Source organism: Aythya marila (genome assembly GCF_965140915.1).
Source record: "Aythya marila genome assembly, chromosome: 7".
NCBI lineage: Eukaryota > Metazoa > Chordata > Aves > Anseriformes > Anatidae > Aythya > Aythya marila.
Window position 1 is genome coordinate 8136386 of NC_139048.1, and position 16828 is coordinate 8153213.

Below are 16828 nucleotides of genomic sequence, written 5' to 3' on the forward strand. Positions count from 1 at the left end.
TATACTGTGTCTGAACTATGAACTGTCTGTTCATAGGCTGCTCCTGACTGCATTTCCAGGACAACAGTATGTGAACAGGTGCTGTAATCTGAGCATCTGAAGGTGTTGAGCCTGAAAAGTCAGAATAAACCAGAATCTTGAATTATCAGAGCAATTCCCTAAACAGCTGATGTAGTTGATCACTGACACTACAGACTCCCAGTACAACGAGACAGTTAATGAAAAACCTGCTATATTCTAAGCTACCTGTAAGCAAACAGATGAGGACAGTCCCCCAGCATTCCTCAACAGAGCACATTACATCAATGTAATTCCAAGGCAACTAAGGCCCAGACAGGGAAAACAGATATACTTTGTCTCATACTGATTTAAGCAGTTAGTATGTGGGAAAAAGCCCCTACAAGGTACCATGAATTTTTACATAAGGGATAAGATCTATTAATTATAGAAGTTGATATCATTCAAAGCAATTTATTTGGTGTTCATCATCCACCAAAAGTATTTGCTTTATCCACAGGCTTTCAGCTAATGTACATCTACTTTTAACAGAAATGAAATGGAGCTATTTTATACATAAATAAATACTGACAAATGCACACAAGATGTATGCACATATGTATGTGTACATATGCACACATGCATACACACATACTACATATATGTACATACATGCCTGTAGATGTACATTTGGTAGAGCAGTGAATAATGTTAAATAAACAAAGAAAGACATTCTGGAGGTGAGAGAACATTCAAATGAAAAAACCGTCTGGGACTCCCACAGGCTTCAAGAAACCCCATTCCACTCCTATCTTCTTACTAGACATTGCAGCCAGTGGTAGCATCCCACTGTCAATCACTTCAGAGGTAGCCAATTCTGCCTTGGACATAGAATCGTCAGAGAATCACAGAATGCTTTGGGTTGGAAGAGACCTTATAGATTGTCTAATTCCAATCCCCCTGCCATGGGCAGAGACAATGCATGGAAGCTGCATGCAAGCAGCACCAAAAGCCTTAAGTTCTCTGTGGGGCCAAAGAAAATGCCCTTCACAGCATGCTGCACACTTCTGTAGAACTCCTCTAGGCCACAGACTGTCATCATTGCAACACCATAAGATTTAAGAACAACATACTTAGAATATTGGAGAGAACTCTGCTGTGCCTGTTGTTGGTATTATTTTTTTTGTTTGTTTGCTTGTTTAAATACCTTTCCTAGATGTGTTGGGGAGAAACATCTGTTTCAATGGCGTTAAAACATGAAGTTACAATTTCCTGAAGACAGGACTTGCCACTAACTTCCAGAGATTTTTCATCTGCAACTTTAATAACTGTCTTTTCAGGCAGGTGAGTTCATCCTACTTCTCTTTTTTTAAAATTTAGCACTATAACTTTAATAGTAATGTCCACATCTCTCTGACTACAACTTAAAAGAAGAAAATACATTTCATATACAGTAAGAATAACTGCAGGGGCAATTAAAAGCAATATTTTCTCTTGGGGGTTGACAGAGTCTTCGCATAGCTACAACTTCAATGAGTGTTTTGCATGAAAACAAAGTTTTACAGTTTTACTTACACTGATATGAAAGCCAGGATTTTTTCTGTGTTACAGTGAAAACTATTGTCGTTTTGATTCTTGCTGTCACAGTGTGTTGAAAAGGGCTACGATCTCCCAAACCACTGTTCCAGCCATTTCTCTCAAATAATCTCTTGGAAGTCATTTTTACACAGCAACTTGAAACAGTTAAACCAAGTAAGGATAAACATTTGTGAACTGCTGTGCCATTAAGCTTAAATGTAAGTTTTCTTTAATATCCTACACATCACTGATATCAATCTTTAGCAATCTTCAAGCCCTTATGATGGCACACAGTTTCCTGTGTCTCTGTGGACAAATCCTTAAAACAGATTCCTCATACCAAATTTAATTCACATGAACATCAATTACAGTTACTCAAGTTACCTGAAGCGTATACTTCTGTATCTCATCCAGAACAAATTCCACTTCTTTTGAGGTTGTCAGTGAGGCAAGATTCCCACTTAAATTGTAGCAATACAGTTTGGCATTGTCATAGCTTTCACGACTAGAGTTTATGCGGAGGCAGGCATCTCCAATATGACTCCATCCTTCCCCACACAGATGAGCTAGTATAAAAAGTATATGGTTAAAGCTGATACGAAAAAAACTTTATGAAAATCTAAGTATGAATTTTATCTTGTTGAAATAGTAGGTCAAAATACAACCCGATGCTTAGTGTCCAATTTCAAGTCACATAGAAAAAAAAAGAAAATCTAAAACATTGAGTAAAATAATATTTCATGTTTTAATTATAGCAACGGTGTATTTTTATGAAAATAAACTTTTAATAGTTTATTGAAATATTTATTAAGTATATACTAATTTCCAGTGTAATATTGTTATTATGCTATTCCTCTGCATTCAGATTTGAACACAACTACACATTAAAGATTACATTATTTATATAATTAATATATGATTTATATAATTAATAGCACTGCAACGATCAGTGTTTGTTTTTTTTAAATCTAAATTTCAAATTTAAATCCTAGAATTAAGAGATCAAAAACATAACCTATCTTGCTTTATCCTAAACATAAACACAGTCAGAATGATAGGAAATTCTGTTAATATTTTAGGAATTATTTCCTCTTCAACATATTTCAGAATTACTTAAACGCACATAACTACCAAAATATGAGTAAATAATTCAGAACAGTTTTTATAGTTAATTTTCATACAGAGCTCACAAATGCAGTTTAAAGCTGCATATAATAAATTGATTAAAGTTAGTTAAAGAATAATTTTTGAGAAAAAATGGTGTTCATTAACTTCAGCTGGACATAAAGATCAAATGGGAAAGGTTTCGGTATCTAACTGCATATATGTAGTTATGAATATGAATTACCAAATAAATATTATTCAGAACGTTAACATTCACCTTGCGAGAATATCTTATATTACCATTTTAATATTCACTGCTTCCAACATTACCAACATTAGACAATCAAGAAACTAGATCTTAGGCCATACCTGCACAGCAAAATTGAAGTATAATTGAAGTATAATTTATATGGTAGAGCTCCAGCCAGCAGAAGCAACAGTGCCAGTGGATATGTAACAGTAAAGGACTCAGTATGGCAATTCAGTTCTGCACTCAGCCATCCCCACAGGCTAGAGCTTGTGCAGAGGTACCTGCCATTATTCACTCACTAGTATTATTTCCCCTAACAAGATTAAGGGTAGCATAGATATACTAATCAGTATGATGCAATTACACTTGTTCACCTTGTACAAGTGCAGTCAGGAGGGGAGAAACAGCATGAGTAAAACAAATCTAGCTCTACCCATTGACCAAATACCCTTTGGAAGTAACGAGGAAGATTTACCCAGTTTTGACCACTATGAAAAGCAGCATCCCTGCTCCCTAGCCCTTACCAGGTAAGGCCTGGCACTCCTGCTGCCGCTGGTCCCACTGGCAGTTCAGGTGTAGCGAGCAGCTTTTGCAGCTAGTCAGTTTATTGCAGATCTGTTCATTTCTCACATGACATTTGGTGTAGTTTTTAACTGACTACAAAAACGAAAAAGACACAACAACATATTATATGTCAAATTGTCAACAAACCAAAAGTCAAAACTGAAATACACAGCAGGTGGATTCCTCCCAGAAAATCACAGCCATCTAAAGGCTAGGTCTAATTTCAGCTCTTTGCCGAGGTTCACTTGTCAGTTGGTGGAGAGCAAGAAAGGCATCTCTAGAGCACAAATCACCCCAGCTGTCCTACATAACTGACTCCGCATGGGTCAAACAGCACTTTGAAAATGCCACTTCTCTGTATAGAGAACAAGAAGAGCTTAAATACCTCAAACAAATCTCTGTTTCTTAGATAGAATATGTCCCTGAAGGACATATTCTCACTAAATTATTTCATGCTCAAGTTATCTGCAGGTTAAGCAAGCAAAACAAAGAGATTGTAAAAAATGGAGCAAGATGCACATGTAAAATAACTACACCTCAGTGACTGAAGATTGAAGACACCCTACATTATCTTATCAAGCAAAACAAATTAAAATAGTAGCTACAGGTGATCACAGGAAACAATTTCGTGATTTGTCAAAAATTATTGTTATTTCACAGTTTGAATTGCAAATCTGTATGTAGCATAGCTAGTAAATAAGATTTACAGGATTTATAGGAAACCATTTTGCCAAGTGGTGACATAAAAGCAGTAGTAACGCTATTCCTTTGGTACTTTAGGATATAAGAAAATGAAATGTTTACCTTGTAGTGTTTGTGTTTGTTTGTTTGTTTTTATTATATTTTTTTTTCCTCTTCACCTGAAAACCGGTGCCCGCTGCCTCTTGTCCTGGCACTGGGCACCACTGAAAAGAGTTTGTCTCTGTCCTTTTTACACCCTCCCTTCAGACAAGGCTTCCCCTCACCTTTCTTTTCTCCAGGCTAAACAGGCTCAGCTCTCTCAGCCTTTACTCACGTGAGAGATGCTCCACTCCCATAATCACCAAAATATGCAAACTCAAATAAAAATGCATTTCCCTAATAGACATATAAATGTATTTAAAATAAAACAAGGGCACCAATAATTGGTTTAGTTCATGGGAAGAGGAAAAAAAAAAAAAAAAAAAAAGAAGTTACTATAAACATGTCAAACAGCAAAGAAGCATAATTCATCAGAAACAAAGAACCATTGTGTTGGAATAACTTATTTTGGTAAAAGTCACAGCTAAACAACCCATCAAACAACCCAGCTAAAGTAACATCAAAATATATCCTAAAGAATTCAAAACAAACTCAGGCTTTCAGGTACCCAGAGGTTTTACATAAATTCACTCGTTTGTCAAATGTCAATTCACACTTATAAGCAGTTACATATATATCTTCTGCAGTAGGAATACATTTTGACAATTTAATTACAATTATTTTTTTTCAGATTTCAGTTAACTAGATGTGTCCCTCCCATGTGATAAATCCAAACAACAGCAAAAGAATACTTTAAAAGTATTTTTTGTCCTTAACAACAAGAGATTCATTCATGCTTATTATCAAAACTGTATTGCACTTAGATAGCATATGTATCATTCACATTACAATTTTCTTCGCTTTCTTTTCTAATAGTCTGAAAAAAAGATAAAGGGGCAATAAGAGAGTAAGTTACACACCTCCTGGTATAGGAATGATGTCAATAGGGCAACAACCTACCACAGCCAGGAATCAAAATAAATAAATTAAAACTTTAAAAGGTGGGCTTTTCTTGGCTTTGTTTTTAATTCCTAAAATAAAACAACCGTTAACACAGATTTTCAATCTTACAGAGGATCGGCTTCATTACTGAAGAAGAACACTGCTGTTTAGGGACTTGTTTGGTGCCTTTATTGGATGAGATGCCCATCAGTGAGCATTTTTCTGATCTATAAGAAAGGCTACTGTGAAGCAAAGAGGAGAAATAGAGAAAGTGTTCTAGGAGCAGGCATCTACACCACATGAAGAAAACAAAGCCAATTCTGCAAAGTAATAGAAGGTCTATCTAGATCCATAAATGCATACAGACAGTAAGGCACACAAAACCTCTGGTACAAACCCACATGTAGTTTCATCACTCAGTCAATGATGCATATTCACAGAACTGCCTGAGCAATGTTTAAAAATGCACTTCGAAGCACAAGTAAGCACCATCTGCTCATTTACAATTCCTCAACTAACATTCACTTTTAACGTATTATGGCATTGTCAAAATCCTTGAGCCTTCAGATTGCTTTTGAAATATATATATTCTTTAGTAACATTATATATAAACAGATTACAATTTTCCAGCTAAACCAAGATATCTGTTCTATTACTTTCTAATCATGAAGCTTGTTGCGTGCTGGTTATTTAATGTTTAAAATAAAATTCAAAGTACTAGTGACTACTCTGTAATAATGTTCTCTGTTGTATTCCCTTATTCCCAGCACTTATTTCCCTTAAATCCAATTTAAACATTGCTTGTCTGAAAATCTCATTAGTTCAATGTAGATGTGAATCCAATAGGTAATTCATATTAACACAATATTAAGGCCATAACTTAAGCTACCAAAGCCAATGAAATTCTGAAATATGACAGCCCATCTGTTACTGAAATTCTATATTGCTGTAGGATATTTATAATGTTTACACTCCAAAGTATTGGGAAATTTTTATATGTAAGTTTCCCATTTACATCTGATTTACTTAGATTTTTCAGCACTGATCTTGATATGGTGGTATATAGGCAGACTTTGAACTGTTGTGATTTTCTGCATATCTAGAATGAAGATATTGCAGTAGTTTACCTTAGAATTTCAGAAATTACTATTAAATGATGTAGCTTTCTTTTCTCTTCCTGGATTTTTCAGGATAACAATATAATCTTATGTAGTTTGCCCAGCCGAATTATAAATTACCAATTAGATTCGCTACTACTTCTCTGAATCTACTGCCATATTTTAGCACTGGGTGCTCCTGTCTTAAGTTTAGGTTTTTGCTCTATTCATAATTCCTTCTACCACTTCATACAATATTACACCCTCGGCTGTTCTTTAAATTCCTCATATGTAGGTAGATTGCTGTGCTTATTATTATTGGTACTAGTGTAGCTTCTATGAACTTCCACCTTGAAAGAGGATGTCATCCTTTTGGAAGCTGTGCAAACACTGCAAAAAGAAAATGATTCTTGCCTTGAAGTTATTGTGTAAAAACAGTTAACAATGCAGTTAACAAAAACAGTTAACAATTACACTTCTCTTTGAAGCATCCTATAGTCCCCTCCATCCCTCAACATGATGCTCTTTATCATCTCTTCTGTAGGTTCCAAAACATTTATTTTACACTGCCACACTCAGATACAAAATACTTTGAAATACCATAACAATTTGGTCTGTGTTTCGGTTACTTACATCTACTGAGGTTTTATTATATTGAATAAGTGGAGACCAACAAATGAGAAATTCAGAGACTGCTACTGGATGTAGAGGTGCACGGTTACAGAAAAAAAAAAAAACACATCCCCCTTGTAGCCACAAGCAGAAATGCCATGCAGACTGGATGCAGGTGTACCTCAGCTATGCTTCCTCCCATCGCCTTCTCCCCAAAAAAGGGGAGCACAAGCACTTTACCTTAAAAGATGCATCTCTAACTGTACTCTGACCATAAGTGTTACATACATGTGCTCCTGCCTGGTGTTCTTCATCCCAATTGTTTTTGTTTTCAAATTAGTCTGCCTGCCTTATGTGTGCCATTTGTTACAGTAAATAGGTAGGCATTCTAATAAGCTTAACTATGTAAGGTTGCAGGATAAGAGATGAAATTTTATACAGAAACTCCTTTTTTCCAGAGACTTGTATGGTTTTGAAAGGAAAGCATTTACTTTCAACCAATAGTGAAAACATTTTTCACATTAAGACTGGCATTACATTGCTGCTGCATTTCAATTCCTCAAAAATATTTTCTCTAATATGGGAATAAGTTACTTTAACTGCCAAACTTTTGGTGTGGGCAGTTAAAATTCCTATAAACTGAAGGATTATAGACAACACAGTAGAAAAACAGTGCAGCATATTGCTACAGCTATCCTATCTGCAGTGACTGCTTCAATTTTCACTCTAGAGAAGTGCAACAAAAGCAAGGACAGAAGGAAGCCATTTCTTGTTAATTCCTTAAGCCTACCTTCCAGGACTTCATTTATATCTGAAATGAAGTTTGATGTGAAGACAGAAAAGGGAAAGAGTTTTGTTGAGGATATAAAGAAGCAAAACTAATTTGTTTTGATACAGAACTAGTGCAAGCACTTCCCATTGTTTTCCAAAGAACAGGGTGAGAGAGGAGATGAAGTAGGTTGAAGAAAACGTTAAAAAAAAAAAAAAAAAAAAAGACAGAATGGAAAATCATGCTTTCAAAATTCTTTGATAATTTAAATATGAAAAATAAATTAACATATTGTCTGGTGATACCCTGCATGTATACTTTAGTATTTTCAACATTTTTAGCATATAAGCCTGGCAGCACTTGAGCTGATCATAAGTGAAAGTGTCATGGTACTTACCCAAACCCAGCTCACCCTCCTCTTTCTCAAGCACATAGCTTAAAGAAGACTGGCAAGCAAGAAGGATTCTAGCACTTTCAAGGCTTGAATGCATTCACAGTTTTTGAGTGTGTCTACAGGTGTGTGAAAAGTACAACTGCAAAAATAAACTGGCTTTATGGCCACACTGACTCGTCATATTACTGCCCTTAAAATGATTACTCTCAATATATTAAGGGTCTCCACCACTTTATCATCCATTACTTTACTCCATTTCTGAAGAGTAAAAATAAGAAAAAGAAAAAAAATTTTTACTCTAAAATTCAGGCCATCTCCTCTCCTTCTCAGTAAAGGAACCTTTGCCTTGTTGCAGCTGGCAAACACTTTTCAGTCTCTGTCCATTTTATTTGTCACAAGTTACAAAAAGATTTTATTTTCATGGGATGGCTCCTCTCTGAGGAGTAGACCAATTGTTTGCTTATTCTTCAATGTTACTACTTCAAGTAACATGACACCCTCTGAAGATACAGCAACTCAAAAAGAAATGATCTTTCCACCAAAAACCTGGGTTTTGTTTTTAAAGATTTGAAGGTAAAAATGTAAAATTAACAGGATTTTTCTTTTTTTTTTTTTTTTAGAAAATTTCCATTATAGAATATGCATACATTCAGTTTTCTGAACATAATCAGCGAGTATCGCTGCTAAGTATATGCAAGATAAAGTTTTCCATATGCAGAGGTGTAAAGTGAATATAGCTTCATAAAAAAAATTAAACAGATCTACATCATCTTCCTCCTCTATCAAAAAACAGGCAAAACACATCAGAATCACTGAGGACCAGGAAGACACTTAGGATATCAGACAGTACAAGTGAAAGTTGTTGAAATGCAAGATCAATGCAACGATCAGTGAACTTCTGGTAAAAGTCAATACAATCTACTCCACAGAAATCAGATCACCACAAAAATCACAAGCAGGACACACTTTTTTTTTTTTTTTTTTTTTTTGACGGAAACAGAATGAAATGTGAAACAGAGAAGATAAAGAAAAAAGCAAAGAGAGAAAGCTATTTCCTATAATTTTAGGAAAGGCTGGTATGCTGTGCTTCAAGGAATACGCGCAATTCCATTAGGTTTCAGAAGCCCTGATATTCCTGTTTAAAAATCCATTGTTGCACTGGATGCAATTGTCCATGGAAGAGCTTGTAAGAGGAGATTATGCAGAGATTAGTGTGACATATTTCATGAAGTCTGTACTGTGAGTATGTAGTATTAATGAGATTATAACTCACTTCAGCCCCTGTAGCAAACCAGTATCTGTACTTGCACATTTTTGAACCAAGGGAGAGTAAGTGATCTTGCCATCTTCAGCATTCATCAGTAACAAAGATAAAAATGAAATACCATTTTTTATTTTGCATACAAGCATTACATATGGCTACAGAATAAATTCAGAGCACTATGTAAAACCACTGTAATCAGTCTGGGAAATTTCAGTGGCTCAATTTCTCAAGACAACCTTCAAAATTTTTATTATAACAGACACCATCTCTAATACATACCTTTAGTGGTTAAAAAAAAAAATTGACAAGGCACCATAGTTAGCATTCTGATCAAATCTACTCATGAGCCAAAGACAAATTTCAGTACCATCTTGACACATTCCACATATTTTAAGTCAAGTTTCCCACTTGGGTAAGAGAGAATAAGCCTTCGTCCCTCAACATTTTCATGAGGCATGATGGGTTAATTAGGATTATAGTATGCACACGTATTTCTTGTAGCTGAGTTTTTACTGGGGGAAAAAAAAAGAATCCAGATTGCTAGTGCTGAAACAAGCCAGGCCTCCAGAACAACGTGGCACTGAAAGCATCTGCTCACAATTACACTCGATATGAGTATTATGTTATACTTTGATGATCCACACAGTAGTGCCTGCACAGTAGTGGAACAGAGCATCCTGTTAATGTGCTGACTCACATCAGATGGTGAGCATAGGTAGGTATGTGTGCATCATCAGTGCATTAGTACTACTTATGAGGTCCATCTGCCCAAACAGCAGAGTTATTTCAGGGAAATTTCCCTATTTTATAGCCCTTCCAGAACAGTCACTGCTTTGCAAACATCCATGACCATCAGGCCAATGCCAAACTGATTGCCAACATATCTTCAGTATGCTGGCCAGTTTCAGTGGAGGGAAAACAACGGATTCTGAAATGTTATTGTCTTTCTCATCTGGATGTTCTATGATCGAAGCAATAAATCAATGACTCCGCACAGCTGCAAAAAGGGAGCATCTCTTTGTGGTATTCCTGAGTCCTCAGTTTGTTACTTGACAGTACCACCACAGTACTGTCACAACATTTTCATATTGTGGGCCTAGTCCAGAAGTAGCAGTCTATGAAAATGGTTAATCAGCCTGATCTGTGCCATTTCTCCACATGGTGCCATTCTGCTGATGCTATTTTGGTAGGTTTATGTTGATAGCTGCAAAAATCCGTCTCCATAGCCTCCCAGCCAATACACTAATTTTGAAATTTCTTTTCAGAAATCATTTGGATGAATTTTCACTATCCTATTCTTTACTATCCCAACTCCACTCACAGCTTTTTCTATCCACTTCAAAACCTGGATAAAAGGTAAGAAATGATATAGAGAGGATTGACGCATCAGTTGCTAATTAAGCTGACAACCTTCGTTATGAACAGTTAACAAAGAGGGATATTGAATTGAGAAACCTGTTCTAAAACAGCCAATGCTCCACATTTCTTGGGGATGAAGACAGTCTGCTCCTTAGCAACTATTCCTTGCTTAAGAGTTGAAAGCCACTGCTTGAAAATTGGCACTTAACACATTATGCTGTGTTAGGGAAGGAAGAGCCCTTGTAGATCACAAAAGAAACTAACCATCAGAGCCTGGAATATGAAATCAGTCTGGCAGACAGTTATAATATGGCTGCTAATGAAGTTACATCTGCATTGCTTTTATTAGTAGTGACTGCCTGCAAACGCCAGTGATTGGAATTGGCTGTTCTCACTCTGGATGGGCAAGCTTTGTGTCAGAGTCAATCCAACTCATGCCTTAATTTGTCTGTCTGGAGAAAAAGGTTTATTTACATCAGGTTCAAATTAGAGAGCAAGCCACTTTTCCTAATGGAAGCATCTAAAGAAAGGATTTTGAACTCCAGTACAGGTGGTGTCTGGAACTAGCAGAAAAAATATAGGAAACAAAATTTATCAAGCTAATAAAATATTATAAGCTTCTCAAAAATCAAATGAATAAGCAAGAGATGCAGCAGATGGTAGAGAACAAAGTAAAAAGCATGGTAAGCAACGTTAAAAAAAAAGAAAAATATAAATTTATTTAAATCTATAGGTGTGTATTGCTTATATTTACAAGGATCAGAACAATCTTATCAAATCATCACAAACTGCTTGGTCTTGTGTTGACACAGACTCATGCTCTAATAAAATGACAATTAACTCTGTGACTTAAATAAAAACATTTGTGTGATGATCAGTGATCTGAACATCAGGACTAAAAAGACTGACCTGTTTTTTTTATAGGAAAAAAAAAATAAAAACAACTGCCACACTTCATGGGATTCCAGACTTTCTGCCTGCATACTGTATGTGGTTAATAATGAGTCAAGAACATTCCAAAGGTCATTAATTAGGAGATAATAGTATTTGTCTTGAGAGATATACAGAGGGCTAACATTACCCTTTTTTTTTTTTTCCCCCCTGGAATGGATATCTTTGCTGCAGTCCAACTCTGCCCTCTGCAAGATTTTCACTGCAAAAGCCAGGCAATTGTGATTATGTTCAAAACAAAGTACTATTAATCTACTATTCTGCTTGCAGTTGGTGTAACAGGCCTCTGGTTTAGCTAGGAAAAAACTACAACATTAATAACATGATCATAGATTTGCAGAGACTCACCATGCTACAGTTACTGTTTGCTGAAATGCACTTCTTGTCGTCACACCACTGGCACCCGTTTGTATTGGCAGTACAGCTTGCACAGTCTGCGTATCGGTAACATCTGTCATCTGCAGCAACTGTAATACAAATGAAAGTCAAAAAGAAACATCATGCTGAAGGAGAATAGTACCACATTTTAAACACTTGCCTAGAGTATCTTCTGTTATATCCTTTATTTGAACTGTAGCTATTAATTATTACTCTTTTAAAAATTCCTCCAGTAATAACAACATTTGAAGGTTCAGAAGTCTCAGATAAACTGAAGGAATACTCACTGATTTGTAGCATGTAAGCACTTTTAGGATAGTGTATAAATTCAGTCTATCAGAAAGTTTCTTAAACTATTGATTGTTCACTCCTTTAATACAGAAAAAAGTTTTTCTTTGGATGTGGATTTCTGATATAAATGTAGATCACTATGCAAGAAGGCAATGGTAAAAGTTGTAAATAAAAAATCTAAGATAGCTATTAGCAACTCACAAATATTTAAGTCTTCTTAATTTATAAACCTAATAACGGTTGGAAATTTAGAGTTCTATCCTTTCTGCAGAAAAAAAAATCTCGCAGGAAAAGGTTCATGTTAAATTCACTAAATAACACTTTTAGGACTTGGACTGAAATGTATGTTATTTACAAGAGTTTGAAACACAGAAATGCTTACTTCTGTTAAAAGGAAGTTAAAAATTGCAAAATCACCATGACCCAACCAGGAGAAGTCCCACCACCTCCTACACTGATTACTGTCTTTAACACTTCTACAGTTATGCAGAGGTCTTGGGATCGTGTAAGTTTAAGAGATTCCCTTGCCAGGGAAGGCTTGTTATACAAGAATTGATCTTTTACAAATCAACTGACATTTCTGCTTATCTTTTAGTATCATCAGTTTCTCACAAGATACTCTCAAACAGATAACACTTGAGCCAAGAATATAATTAAAAGTTGGCTTTTGGCAGAACATTACCACCTGAAACGGCAAGGATTGAAGGATTTGACAACATCAAAGCAGTGATGTCCATTTAGCAAGGGTCCACAAAGTTTCTTCAGAACTGCAATTCTCAGTACCTCGTCTCTTGTATGCATCTTCCATTTTGGAAGTTGGGCCAACCTTTTTTATTTTGTTCAGCCTGACTTCATTTTGTTTCTTTAATCAGCTTTTCTCTTTTTTTTTTTTTTTTTTTGAAAATAAGATCCACTTTCATCTGTATTACTTCTGAATTAATATTCTTAAGATTCTTCTTTTTATAAGGAATATGAAGAATTATAATTATATATAAGGAAATTACATATAATTATATATAAGGAAATATACGGAATTATGAAATAGTACAAAAGCTGTTCCTCAGAAAACTACCTAGATAAACTTTTTGATACGTAACGCACCCGTTTTCCAAGTTTGCAAATGTATAGCTTGTTCAGAAATAAATGAAAGCTAACAGAAAAAAAAAGTCTTGAAGCACTAAAAGCAGAGCTAATAATTTGTTAACCAGCACTGCAAGTAGACTGGCAGTTGGCTAATATGGCAGTTTGTGCATTTAGTGCACAGCCAAAATTTGGTTGGTTGGTGATTTTATACTATGCTGCAAGGAAAGATGTGAAGATAAAATTTATGTAGCAGTGATACATATTCTGTTCATGTAAGCTAAGAACAACACTTTCACCAGGAAGTTATTTATGACATGACAAAACCTTAGGAATAAAGTGCTACAGTTATTCATAATGCTCAATTGCTGTTTCAAACAATATGGCTATCACAACACCACACAGAAATTCACTAGGCAAACTTTGACATAGCATAGCAAAGGGCTTATTTGTCTTAAGTTTGTTTCCAGCTGTATCCATGCTATTTTATGCTACAGAAATATTCCTATTGATATGTAATCTACTTGAAACAGTGATGTTTTCCCTCCTGTTACCAGTATATAAAGACATAACTATGCAACGTGCCTGTAATCACCTGCAGGGGCCAGCTGTGCTCTGACTGCTGAATTCTTGGAATTAGGGCAACATGAGGTGTGGGTGGGTGAGTGTCCATTCCAGGAATATCTCCATTCAAGGTGGAGAAAGAGGAAAACTAATTTGAGACGTTATCTCAAAGCTCAACCCTCAAGTGCTTCGAAAACAGTAAGCCAAATTCAATCTAAAGTAATTTTATGTAAATTCTTCTCTTTGAACCTTCTTACATTTTGTATCCCTTAGGACCTTAAGGCTGTGTTTTTCTGCCCCTACTTTAAAAATCCCCAAATAACCTGGTGTGGAATGATTTTAGAACTTATTCCCTAGATCTCTTGCATTGGGTATCCTTGGAGAAGAACTGTCTAAACAGTCTGGTCCACTATTTCCACCATTTTTTTTTCCTATTTTTATTTTGTCACCCCACTCCACCATTATCTCCTACACTGCACTGCAAATTTGACACTGTAAGACTAGAAATCACTTACTTGTTTTCTTAGGACATTTTGCTCGGAGGATGTTGTTGGCATTTCCAGATTCCCAGGACTCACAATGTTTTTTGTTCCACAGACACCTTATCCCTGGACGAGCATTTTTACATAGCTCTTCATCTCTGAATGCTTCACAGTTCGGAGGCTTGTATACAAGTATGTCATTCAAAAGAACACTTGAAAAGCCTCCAAATATGTACATTGACCTATTAGGAAAAAAACAAGTAAATATAACTTACAGCAGCTATAAATAAATTTTCTTGTTTTCTTTAGCTGTCCTGATATGTAATAAAAAATAACACATATTATTATAAAAAACATTCTTCAGTTCTCTCTAATCAAGACTCTGTCAATGGTTCCATTATGAAGATTGATAAGTTTTTCTATATATTTCTCCACAGAAGTTTAGATTAACAAAAAAATTGCTCAATGTTGGCTGTGCTGTATGTATTAGACAGTGACACATACCAAACGTCTGGTAAGAAAGAATGACTATGCAGGAAACAGTACTCAGTTTTGGAGTTAGATAATAAGAGAACAGAGCATTATAAAATAAGCTACAGGAAGTAAGAACATTTTTTCTTCAATATTTCCAAGACTGCAAATAATAATCAGGAGATGGATATTCGGTTTTCTTGGTGGATGTTTGGTATTTTTTTTGATGGATATTTGGTATTCTTTAGTACCATTTCCAGCACAGTAACTGCTGACATCAAAGCCAGAATAGACTTGAGACCTTACTCTTTTCTACCCCTTTAATGGTAAGAAAGGACTCAAAAGATATTAAGAAAGAACTTGCATATCTGTTGTATTGTATACTCTTAAAATAGAATAAATCATATAGTTACCAATAACATAAACCTTTAGAGAGCATCTCATATTGCATTATTTTCTACATAAAACCCTTCTAAAAACATTAAGTTCTAGAAAAGAAACACAAGCATTTTCACTTGACTCTTACTCACTCAAAAAACAAATTTCTGGAAGTATCAGGCATAGCTTAGATGTTTTAAAACACAGATCAACGTGTGAAAAACTACCACTTGCTAAAATTTCTCATTCCAATTTTCTCTTAATGAAGTAATCTGCTGATCAACTTCAAGCGCTATGCACAGAATTGCAAATTACTGCTATTACTTTTGTTAAAATCTGTTAAACTCTGATTTGAATTATTTTTTATGACTTATTTTTGACCTAGACTTTATTCCTGTGTAGACAATCTGTAGATTACCTTAAATATATATCTAAATACTAAGCTTAAAAGGACGCTGAATAACATAGAATGATCCATAGTACACATTTTGGGATGGTCATCTGTAGCATTGCAATTGTCAGCCATTAAGTCATTTGGCAACCAGTGAAAATTTAAAAAAAAAAAAAAAAAAAAAAAGGCAAACCTGACTACAGTTTTCTACAACTTTGCCATCACAAAAGAGACATTTGTCCTACAATTTCATCTTTGTAGGTTGGAGTGGGGGAAGCAGAGAGCTCGGGCACTAAATCCAGCAAACTCCAGATCCATCTCCTGTTTCTATGCAATGATTTATTAAGCAATTCTGCTCATAGCAAATGACATGAAAGTATGCTATATTTTACGGAGTATAAGCAATATACTTTATATAGTCTGATAGTGGCAGGCTTCTCCTTTTCCTGCAAGTGGTTGATGACGATCACTATCAGCATCTTCAAAATCTGGCTTTTCCCCCAGTAAGTAAATTTCAGTTACATGTTTTTGACTTTATGATTATAGAAGAACAAGGATTCATAATATGCTCAAAAGAGAAAAATATTTCTCCCATTACACTTAAGTGACAGTCATAGTTGGTACTGAATTTCAAATTCACTGTACTTCATAATATTGGGGAATACCTCAGTACACTATAAAGTTGGTATAAAATGCCACTGAACAGGTTCCATAACATGTTGAATTGCTGATTAGTGCTACTGATTACTTAAGACACGTAAAGCCACTGCTAAGCACTATTTTTCATGTAAATAAATTATACTAGTTATATGTCATTGAGCCATACTTCACATGGAGATAATTGCGGACAGTTTTTCATTCCCAATGATGGTCAGGAAAATTTAAAATATGCTTCATTTACCCATTACTGACAACAGCAGTGTGACCAAATCTGTTGACATCTCGGTGCAAATTAGGTTTTGGTAAAATCTTCCATTCGTCACAAGCTGAAAAATGAAATGAAAGCATGTGGTATTATACAAAATAACATCAACATTTTCAGAAAAACGTGCAAAATTGATTTTATCAGACATTCTCCCATATTTTAAGTATCAACTAACTTTAATCCCTATGTAGCTGAGTTTACCTCCAC

At 35.3% G+C, this 16828-nt stretch overlaps 1 protein-coding gene across 6 annotated transcripts in view; it reads right to left on the minus strand.

Moving 5' to 3' along the window:
* ATRNL1 (attractin like 1) overlaps window positions 1-16828 on the minus strand; it is a 490952-nt gene that overhangs the window by 380115 nt on the left and 94009 nt on the right. For all 6 annotated transcript variants that reach the window (XR_014317912.1, XM_082764804.1, XM_082764803.1 and 3 more), the window contains exons 11-15: window positions 16598-16682; window positions 14490-14698; window positions 12010-12128; window positions 3454-3586; window positions 1960-2141 (exon numbers count right to left, since the gene is read on the minus strand). Coding sequence is in view for 5 of the 6 variants with exons in the window: in XM_082764804.1 (XP_082620930.1) it covers window positions 1960-2141; window positions 3454-3586; window positions 12010-12128; window positions 14490-14698; window positions 16598-16682 (728 nt within the window). In the remaining variant the exon portion in view is untranslated. The remainder of the gene's footprint in view (window positions 1-1959; window positions 2142-3453; window positions 3587-12009; window positions 12129-14489; window positions 14699-16597; window positions 16683-16828) is intronic.